General features: G+C 40.5%; 1 protein-coding gene across 2 annotated transcripts in view; it reads left to right on the plus strand.

Moving 5' to 3' along the window:
- The window catches only part of LOC129820282 (gamma-aminobutyric acid type B receptor subunit 1-like), a 294,632-nt gene that overhangs the window by 52,978 nt on the left and 228,522 nt on the right, over positions 1-13,132 (plus strand). For both annotated transcript variants that reach the window (XM_055877343.1, XM_055877344.1), the window contains one exon: positions 173-250. In XM_055877343.1, coding sequence (XP_055733318.1) covers positions 173-250 — 78 coding nt within the window. The remainder of the gene's footprint in view (positions 1-172; positions 251-13,132) is intronic.

Consider the following 13,132-nt stretch of genomic DNA (forward strand, 5'->3'; position numbering starts at 1 on the left):
TGTAGTAATTGTGAAGGGGTCTTAGTATCTCTCTCCTACATCCTCCCTGCTTCCCTTCCTTTCTCTTACCCTCCTTTTTGTCTCTGTCTCTTTGCACTATCCATCCTTCATGTAACTCTCTCTTTCCTCCCCCCAATCTGAATTTCTCTCCCCTCTCCTCTTCTGTCCGCAGGTGGAGAGATGGCACTTCTCCTTTTAATTATCCTAGTGTTCCCCTCCCTCACACCGGCCAAACACAATACAACCACAGGTAATGGCTTTGTGCTTTCAGTTAAATATGAGTCTTTGAAGTGACAGATGGCACCAGATGGCACCATATTAGCACAGGGTTCTGATCAAAAGTAGCACACTATGTAGGGATTCATGTGCTGTTTGGGACACAAACTAATACCAGAGACAGCCAGCCACCAACCACCTTCAACAGCTAAGGTATGGCAGACCAGACTAAATCCCAGGGTTATAAACCAACCACGTCCAACAGTGAAGGCTTGGCGCTTGGCAGACCAGACTAAACCCCATGGTTAAATACCAGACACGTCCAACAGTGAAGGCTTGGCAGACCAGACTAAACCCCATGGTTAAATACCAGACACGTCCAACAGTGAAGGCTTGGCAGACTAGACTAAACCCTAGGGTTAAAAATCATGTTATATACCCTGTTATACACCCTGTTATATACACTGTTATATACCCTGTTATACACCCTGTTATACACCCTGTTATACACCCTGTTATACACCCTGTTATATACCCTGTTATATACATAGTTATACACCCTGTTATACACCCTGTTATACACCCTGTTATACACCCTGTTATACACCCTGTTATACACCCTGTTATATACATAGTTATACACCCTGTTATATACACTGTTATATACCCTGTTATATACATAGTTATACACCCTGTTATATACACTGTTATATACCCTGTTATACACCCTGTTATACACCCTGTTATACACCCTGTTATACACCCTGTTATATACCCTGTTATATACATAGTTATACACCCTGTTATACACCCTGTTATACACCCTGTTATATACCCTGTTATATACATAGTTATATACCCTGTTATACACCCTGTTATATACCCTGTTATATACATAGTTATATACATAGTTATACACCCTGTTATACACCCTGTTATATACCCTGTTATATACATAGTTATACACCCTGTTATATACCCTGTTATATACCCTGTTATACACCCTGTTATACACCCTGTTATACACCCTGTTATATACCCTGTTATACACCCTGTTATACACCCTGTTATACACCCTGTTATATACCCTGTTATATACATAGTTATATACACTGTTATACACCCTGTTATATACCCTGTTATATACCCTGTTATACACCCTGTTATATACCCTGTTATATACATAGTTATACACCCTGTTATACACCCTGTTATATACCCTGTTATACACCCTGTTATACACCCTGTTATATACCCTGTTATACTCCCTGTTATATACACTGTTATATACACTGTTATACACCCTGTTATATACCCTGTTATATACATAGTTATACACCCTGTTATATACCCTGTTATATACCCTGTTATACACCCTGTTATATACCCTGTTATACACCCTGTTATATACCCTGTTATACACCCTGTTATACACCCTGTTATACACCCTGTTATACACCCTGTTATATACCCTGTTATATACATAGTTATATACACTGTTATACACCCTGTTATATACCCTGTTATATACCCTGTTATACACCCTGTTATACACCCTGTTATACACCCTGTTATATACCCTGTTATATACATAGTTATATACACTGTTATACACCCTGTTATATACCCTGTTATATACCCTGTTATACACCCTGTTATATACCCTGTTATATACATAGTTATACACCCTGTTATACACCCTGTTATATACCCTGTTATACACCCTGTTATACACCCTGTTATATACCCTGTTATACTCCCTGTTATATACACTGTTATATACACTGTTATACACCCTGTTATATACCCTGTTATATACACTGTTATATACCCTGTTATACACCCTGTTATACACGCTGTTATATACCCTGTTATACACCCTGTTATAAACCCTGTTATACACCCTGTTATATACCCTGTTATATACCCTGTTATACACCCTGTTATACACCCTGTTATACACCCTGTTATACACCCTGTTATATACCCTGTTATATACCCTGTTATACACCCTGTTATACACCCTGTTATATACCCTGTTATACACCCTGTTATACACCCTGTTATATACCCTGTTATATACCCTGTTATACACCCTGTTATACACCCTGTTATACACCCTGTTATATACCCTGTTATACACCCTGTTATACACCCTGTTATATACCCTGTTATACACCCTGTTATACACCCTGTTATATACATAGTTATACACCCTGTTATACACCCTGTTATATACCCTGTTATACACCCTGTTATATACCCTGTTATATACCCTGTTATACACCCTGTTATATACATAGTTATACACCCTGTTATACACCCTGTTATACACCCTGTTATACACCCTGTTATATACCCTGTTATACACCCTGTTATATACCCTGTTATATACATAGTTATATACACTGTTATACACCCTGTTATACACCCTGTTATACACCCTGTTATATACCCTGTTATATACATAGTTATACACCCTGTTATACACCCTGTTATATACCCTGTTATATACATAGTTATACACCCTGTTATATACCCTGTTATATACCCTGTTATACACCCTGTTATATACCCTGTTATACACCCTGTTATATACCCTGTTATACACCCTGTTATACACCCTGTTATACACCCTGTTATATACCCTGTTATATACATAGTTATATACACTGTTATACACCCTGTTATATACCCTGTTATATACCCTGTTATACACCCTGTTATATACCCTGTTATACTCCCTGTTATATACACTGTTATATACACTGTTATACACCCTGTTATATACCCTGTTATATACACTGTTATATACCCTGTTATATAAATAGTTATACACCCTGTTATACACCCTGTTATATACCCTGTTATATACATAGTTATACACCCTGTTATACACCCTGTTATATACCCTGTTATACACCCTGTTATATACCCTGTTATACACCCTGTTATATACCCTGTTATATACCCTGTTATACACCCTGTTATACACCCTGTTATACACCGTGTTATATACCCTGTTATATACCCTGTTATATACCCTGTTATACACCCTGTTATACACCCTGTTATACACCCTGTTATACACCCTGTTATATACCCTGTTATACACCCTGTTATACACCCTGTTATATACCCTGTTTTATACCCTGTTATATACCCTGTTATACACCCTGTTATACACCCTGTTATACACCCTGTTATATACCCTGTTATACACCCTGTTATACACCCTGTTATACACCCTGTTATATACCCTGTTATACACCCTGTTATACACCATGTTATATACCCTGTTATATACGCTGTTATACACCCTGTTATACACCCTGTTATATACCCTGTTATATACCCTGTTATACACCCTGTTATATACCCTGTTATATACCCTGTTATACACCCTGTTATATACATAGTTATACACCCTGTTATACACCCTGTTATACACCCTGTTATACACCCTGTTATATACCCTGTTATACACCCTGTTATATACATAGTTATATACACTGTTATACACCCTGTTATACACCCTGTTATATACCCTGTTATACACCCTGTTATACACCCTGTTACACACCCTGTTATACACCCTGTTATATACCCTGTTATATACATAGTTATACACCCTGTTATACACCCTGGTATATACCCTGTTATATACCCTGTTATATATCCCTGTTATACACCCTGTTATATACATAGTTATACACCCTGTTATATACCCTGTTATACACCCAGTTATATACCCTGTTATATACATAGTTATACACCCTGTTATATACCCTGTTATACACCCTGTTATACACCCTGTTATACACCCTGTTATATACATAGTTATATACCCTGTTATATACATAGTTATACACCCTGTTATACACCCTGTTATATACACCCTGTTATACACCCTGTTATATACCCTGTTACATACATAGTTATACACCCTGTTATACACCCTGTTATACACCCTGTTATATACCCTGTTATATACATAGTTATACACCCTGTTATATACATAGTTATACACCCTGTTATACACCCTGTTATACACCATGTTATACACCCTGTTATATACATAGTTATACACCCTGTTATACACCCTGTTATATACCCTGTTATACATAGTTATACACCATGTTATACACCCTGTTATATACATAGTTATACACCCTGTTATACACCCTGTTATACACCCTGTTATACATAGTTATACACCCTGTTATATACATAGTTATATACCCTGTTATATACGTAGTTATACACCCTGTTATACACCCTGTTATATACACCCTGTTATACACCCTGTTATATACCCTGTTATACTCCCTGTTATATACATAGTTCTACACCCTGTTATACACCCTGTTATACACCCTGTTATATACATAGTTATACACCCTGTTATACACCCTGTTATACACCATGTTATACACCCTGTTATATACATAGTTATACACCCTGTTATACACCCTGCTGTACACCCTGTTATATACATAGTTATACACCCTGTTATACACCATGTTATACACCCTTTTATATACATAGTTATACACCCTGTTATACACCCTGTTATACACCCTGTTATACACCCTGTTATATACATAGTTATACACCCTGTTATACACCCTGTTATACACCCTGTTATATACATAGTTATACACCATGTTATACACCCTGTTATACACCCTGTTATACACCCTGTTATATACATAGTTATACACCCTTTTATATACATAGTTATACACCCTGTTATACACCCTGTTATACACTCTGTTATACACCGTGTTATACACCCTGTTATATACATAGTTATACACCCTGTTATACACCCTGTTATATACCCTGTTATACACCCTGTTATACACCCTGTTATATACCCTGTTATACACCCTGTTATACACCCTGTTATACACCCTGTTATACACCCTGTTATACACACTGTTATACACCCTGTTATACACCCTGTTATACACCCTGTTATACACCCTGTTATACACCCTGTTATACACCCTGTTACATACCCTGTTATACACCCTGTTATACACCCTGTTATACACCCTGTTATATACCCTGTTATATACATAGTTATACACCCTGTTATACACCCTGTTATATACCCTGTTATATACACTGTTATATACCCTGTTATATACATAGTTATACACCCTGTTATATACCCTGTTATACACCCTGTTATATACCCTGTTATACACCCTGTTATACACCCTGTTATATACATAGTTATACACCCTGTTATACACCCTGTTATATACCCTGTTATACACCCTGTTATACACCCTGTTATATACCCTGTTATATACCCTGTTATACACACTGTTATATACCCTGTTATACACCCTGTTATATACCCTGTTATATACCCTGTTATACACCCTGTTATATACCCTGTTATATACCCTGTTATACTCCCTGTTATATACATAGTTATACACCCTGTTATACACTCTGCTATACACCCTGTTATACACCCTGTTATACACCCTGTTATACACCCTGTTATATACATAGTTATACACCCTTTTATACACCCTGTTATACACCCTGTTAAATACATAGTTATACACCCTGTTATACACCCTGTTATATACCCTGTTATATACCCTGTTATACACCCTGTTATACACCCTGTTATACACCCTGTTATATACACTGTTATACACCCTGTTATATACATAATTATACACCCTGTTATACACCCTGTTATATACATAGTTATACACCCTGTTATACACCCTGTTATACACCCTGTTATACACCCTGTTATATACCCTGTTATATACATAGTTATACACCCTGTTATACACCCTGTTATATACATAATTATACACCCTGTTATACACCCTGTTATATACATAGTTATACACCCTGTTATACACCCTGTTATATACCCTGTTATACACCCTGTTATATACCCTGTTATACACCCTGTTATACACCCTGTTATATACATAATTATACACCCTGTTATACACCCTGTTATATACATAGTTATACACCCTGCTATACACCCTGTTATACACCCTGTTATACACCCTCTTATATACCCTGTTATACACCCTGTTATACACCCTGTTATATACCTTGTTATACACCCTGTTATATACATGTTATACACCCTGTTATACACCCTGTTATATACATAGTTATACACCCTGTTATACACCCTGTTATACACCCTGTTATACACCCTGTTATATACCCTGTTATACACCCTGTTATATACATAGTTATATACACTGTTATACACCCTGTTATACACCCTGTTATATACCCTGTTATACACCCTGTTATACACCCTGTTACACACCCTGTTATACACCCTGTTATATACCCTGTTATATACATAGTTATACACCCTGTTATACACCCTGTTATATACCCTGTTATACACCCTGTTATACACCCTGTTATATACATAGTTATACACCCTGTTATACACCCTGTTATACACCCTGTTATATACCCTGTTATACACACTACCATCATTACTACTACTACCACCACTACCATCATCATTACTACTACTACCACCACTACCATCATTACTACTACTACCACCACTACCACCACTACCATCATCATTACTACTACTACTACCACCACTACCATCATCATTACTACTACTACCACCACTACCATCATCATTACTACTACTACCACCACTACCATCATCATTACTACTACTACTACTACCATCATCATTACTACTACTACTACCACCACTACCATCATCATTATTACTACTACTACCACCACCACTACCATCATCATTACTACTACTACTACCACCACTACCATCATCATTACTACTACTACTACCACCACCACTACCATCATAATTACTACTACTACTACCACCACTACCATCATCATTACTACTACTACTACCACCACTACCATCATCATTACTACTACTACTACTACTACCATCATCATTACTACAACTACTACCACCACTACCATCATCATTACTACTACTACTACTACTACCACCACTACCATCATCCTCATTACTACTACTACTACTACCACCACTACCATCATCATTACTACTACTACTACTACCACCACTACCATCATCATTACTACTACTACTACCACCACTACCATCATTACTACTACTACCACCACTACCATCATCCTCATTACTACTACTACTACTACCACCACTACCATCCTCATTACTACTACTACCACCACTACCATCATTACTTCTACTACCACCACTACCATCATTACTACTACTACCACCACTACCATCATCATTACTACTACTACTACTACCACCACTACCATCCTCATTACTACTACTACTACTACCACCACTACCATCATTACTACTACTACTACTACCACCACTACCATCATTACTACTACTACCACCACTACCATCATTACTACTACTACCACCACTACCATCATCATTACTACTACTACTACCACCACCACTACCATCATCATTACTACTACTACTACCACCACTACCATCATCATTACTACTACTACTACCACCACTACCATCATCATTACTACTACTACTACTACCACCACCACTACCATCATCATTACTACTACTACTACCACCACTACCATCATCATTACTACTACTACTACCACCACTACCATCATCATTACTACTACTACTACCACCACTACCATCATTACTACTACTACTACCACCACTACCATCATCCTCATTACTACTACTACTACTACCACCACTACCACCCTCATTACTACTACTACTACTACCACCACTACCATCATCATTACTACTACTACTACTACCACCACTACCATCATTACTACTACTACCACCACTACCATCATTACTACTACTACCACCACTACCATCATTACTACTACTACTACCACCACTACCATCATCATTACTACTACTACCACTACCATCATCATTACTACTACTACCACCACTACCATCATCATTACTACTACTACCACTACCATCATCATTACTACTACTACTACTACCACCACTACCATCATCATTACTACTACTACTACCACCACCATTACCATCATCATTACTACTACTACCACCACTACCATCATCATTACTACTACTACCACCACTACCATCATCATTACTACTACTACTACTACCATCATCATTACTACTACTACTACCACCACTACCATCATCATTACTACTACTACCACCACCACTACCATCATCCTCATTACTACCACCACTACCATCATCATTACTACTACTACTACTACCACCACCATCATCATTACTACTACTACTACTACTACCACCACTACCATCATCATTACTACTACTACTACCACCACTACCATCATCATTACTACTACTACTACTACCACTACCATCATCATTACTACTACTACTACCACCACTACCATCATCATTACTACTACTACTACCACTACCATCATTACTACTACTACTACTACCACCACCATCATCATTACTACTACTACTACTACCATCATCATTACTACTACTACCACCACTACCATCATCATTACTACTACTACCACCACTACCATCATCATTACTACTACTACTACTACCACCACTACCATCATCATTACTACTACTACTACTACCACCACTACCATCATCATTACTACTACTACTACTACCACCACTACCATCATCATTACTACTACTACTACTACCACCACTACCATCATCATTACTACTACTACTACTACCACCACTACCATCATCATTACTACTACTACTACTACCACCACTACCATCATCATTACTACTACTACTACCACCACTACCATCATCATTACTACTACTACTACTACTACCACTACCATCATCATTACTACTACTACTACCACCACTACCATCATCATTACTACTACTACTACCACCACTACCATCATCATTACTACTACTACTACCACCATCATTACTACTACTACCACCACTACCATCATCATTACTACTACTACTACTACCACCATCATCATTACTACTACTACCACCACTATCATCATTACTACTACTACCACCACTGCCATCATCATTACTACTACTACTACTACCACCACTACCATCATCATTACTACTACTACTACTACCACCACTACCATCATTACTACTACTACTACTACCACCACTACCACCATCATTACTACTACTACCACCACTACCATCATCATTACTACTACTACTACCACCACTACCATCATCATTACTACTACTACCACCACCACTACCATCATCATTACTACTACTACCACCACTACCATCATCATTACTACTACTACCACCACTACCATCATCATTACTACTACTACCACCACTACCATCATCATTACTACTACCACCACTACCATCATCATTACTACTACTACTACCACCACTACCATCATTACTACTACTACCACCACTACCATCATCATTACTACTACTACTACTACTACCACTACCATCATTACACTGCTATCACTACCATCACCCTACCACCCATACCACTACTATTTGAATAATACTAATAATAATACCAATAGTACTAATTATAACTAAGTTACTGTTTACTATGCAGATGGTATTATTCAGTGTCCCTCAGGCTATGGCAGGCAAATACATATTTGGCTGCAAGAGGAGCAATTGCTCCTTCGCCCATTAGTATTTTTTAGTTTTTTGGAATACATTTAGTAATTTCTGTGAATAATGAATCTCTTGGTGAGGAATATTTATCACAGTAAAGGAGAAAGTGCATCTCTGTTTCTACATCCCCTGTCGTGCAGTGACCACATACACGCTCCTCTTTGGGTAGCCATGTCTTTTTATGTCTGCCGGTTTCTATTGCCAATTGGTGGTCACTCAGCCTGTACTTGGTAACGATCTGTCTCTGATTCGTATCTCTGACAGGGTAGAGATAATCAGCCAATTCATATTCTCTGTTTAGGGTCAGATAGCAATTTAGTCGGCTTTGGGATTTTGTTTTGTTTTTCCAATGTTGTAATATGAGTCCTTTGAATGGTTCATGATTTTCTTTATAGGAATTATTTCTTTTGAATCAGTGCTGGTGTCAGCTTGGTTGGTTGGGTCCAACACCAGCTGACTGAGAGGGCTCGTTTTTGGGCTCAACTCTTGGGTTTGAAGTGCTTTAAATTGGAGACTTGAATTTGGACTAGCGGTTAAGAGCGTTGGGCCGGTAACTGAAAAGATGCTGGTTCGCATCCCTGAACTGACTATGTGAGGAATCTGCTGATGTGCCCTGGATAAGAGCATCTGCTAAATGACTCAAATGGAAAGTAAATGATGGAGGGGGCGGTGGGAATTAGGAGGTGACACTGTGGAGGGGACGGTGGGAATTAGGAGGTGACACTGTGGAGGGGACGGTGGGAATTAGGAGGTGACACTGTGGAGGGGGCGGTGGGAATTAGGAGGTGACTCTGTGGAGGGTACGGTGGGAATTAGGAGGTGACACTGTGGTGGGGACGGTGGGAATTAGGAGGTGACACTGTGGAGGGGACGGTGGGAATTAGGAGGTGACACTGTGGAGGGGACGGTGGGAATTAGGAGGTGACACTGTGGAGGGGACGGTGGGAATTAGGAGGTGACACTGTGGAGGGGACGGTGGGAATTAGGAGGTGACACTGTGGAGGGGGCGGTGGGAATTAGGAGGTGACACTGTGGAGGGGGCGGTGGGAATTAGGAGGTGACACTGTGGAGGGGACGGTGGGAATCAGGAGGTGACACTGTGGAGGGGGCCGGTGGGAATTAGGAGGTGACACTGTGGGTGAACCCGGACAGGGCAGTGGGGATGAGGAGGGGACACTGTGGGTGAACCCGGACAGGGCAGTGGGGATGAGGAGGGGACACTGTGGGTGAACCCGGACAGGGCAGTGGGGATGAGGAGGGGACACTGTGGGTGAACCCGGACAGGGCAGTGGGGATGAGGAGGGGACACTGTGGGTGAACCCGGACAGGGCAGTGGGGATGAGGAGGGGACACTGTGGGTGAACCCGGACAGGGCAGTGGGGATGAGGAGGGGACACTGTGGGTGAACCCGGACAGGGCAGTGGGGATGAGGAGGGGACACTGTGGGTGAACCCGGACAGGGCAGTGGGGATGAGGAGGGGACACTGTGGGTGAACCCGGACAGGGCAGTGGGGATGAGGAGGGGACACTGTGGGTGAACCCGGACAGGGCAGTGGGGATGAGGAGGGGACACTGTGGGTGAACCCGGACAGGGCAGTGGGGATGAGGAGGGGACCCTGTGGGTGAACCCGGACAGGGCAGTGGGGATGAGGATGGGACACTGTGGGTGAACCCGGACAGGGCAGTGGGGATGAGGAGGGGACACTGTGGGTGAACCCGGACAGGGCAGTGGGGATGAGGAGGGGACACTGTGGGTGAACCCGGACAGGGCAGTGGGGATGAGGAGGAACCTGGCCGTACTCGTAGGTTACATATGCAACCTTCCCTGACGGGAGCTACATACACACGTATACCCTCAGGGAGCTACATACACACGTATACCCTCAGGGAGCTACATACACACGTATACCCTCAGGGAGCTACATACACACGTATACCCTCAGGGAGCTACATACACACGTATACCCTCAGGGAGCTACATACACACGTATACCCTCAGGGAGCTACATACACACGTATACCCTCAGGGAGCTACATACACACGTATACCCTCAGGGAGCTACATACACACGTATACCCTCAGGGAGCTGGGGGATAGAGAGCAGTGGCGGTCAATGCTGTTTAAGATGAGGTAGGAAGATGAGGTATGGCCTTATTTCTATTACAGCATATTGGATGACTGTCATTCATTTTCCATTCACCCAGCTCCATGTAACATCAATAGGTTTAGGCTACTACATGATAATCACGTTTTCCCTATACCCATCATGAGGTTGCTACAACCTAGCGTATGAATGAAAGTTTACAACGTAGGTGCACACGTAGGTGGAGAGAAAAATTTGAGGTGACAGACAGTGACACATTCAATACCGCCTTGCTCACTCTTGCCTGCATATAGCTGATCTAGGGTGTACTCATTAGTCCAACAGTTGCAAAATGAGAGTTTCTATTGGACAAATTCAGGTATGTATATTCCCGTTTTTGTTTCGTTTTCTTGCGGTTAAGAAACGGCAGAATGAATAGACCCCTGATCACACATAAACGCAGTTCACTTTCATAACAGCCACGTTTTATTCCTTCTCGTATCTATGCGCTTTATTCCTCTCGACTGTTACCTTGACAACGCACAACACATCAGCTGTATGTAACCCGGGCGAAAAAAAAACCCTTTCCAAGCCAAAACAAACCATGACCGCTATACATACACGCTACACGCTAATCCTCATTGTCAACATATTAGCTAAAGTAACGTCATAGTCATCATAGCTAATAGAACGAGCGCGTTAGTAAACCCTGCCAGCTATAGCATCCCTCTGTTTGAGCAGGCTGTTTCAGTAGGCGAAACTAGCTAGCTGCATTTGTTAGCTAAGTACATAAGTACATAGTACATAGTCTATAGTCATAGTCCATCGGTATATAGCCCACCCAATTTACCTACCTCATCCCCATACTGTTTTTATTTATTTACTTTTCTGCTCTTTTGCACACCAGTATCTCTACTTGCACATGATCATCTGATGATTTATCACCCCAGTGTTAATCTGCTAAATTGTAATTATTCGCTCCTATGGCCTATTTATTGCCTACCTCCTCATGCATTTTGCACACATTGTATATAGATTCTCTTTTTTTTCCTACTATGTTATTGACTTGTTTATTGTTTACTCCATGTGTAACTCTGTGTTGTTGTCTGTGTCACACTGCTATGCTTTATCTTGGCCAGGTCGCAGTTGCAAATGAGAACTTGTTCTCAACTAGCCTACCTGGTTA

The sequence above is a fragment of the Salvelinus fontinalis genome, chromosome 22 (assembly GCF_029448725.1).
Source record: "Salvelinus fontinalis isolate EN_2023a chromosome 22, ASM2944872v1, whole genome shotgun sequence".
NCBI lineage: Eukaryota > Metazoa > Chordata > Actinopteri > Salmoniformes > Salmonidae > Salvelinus > Salvelinus fontinalis.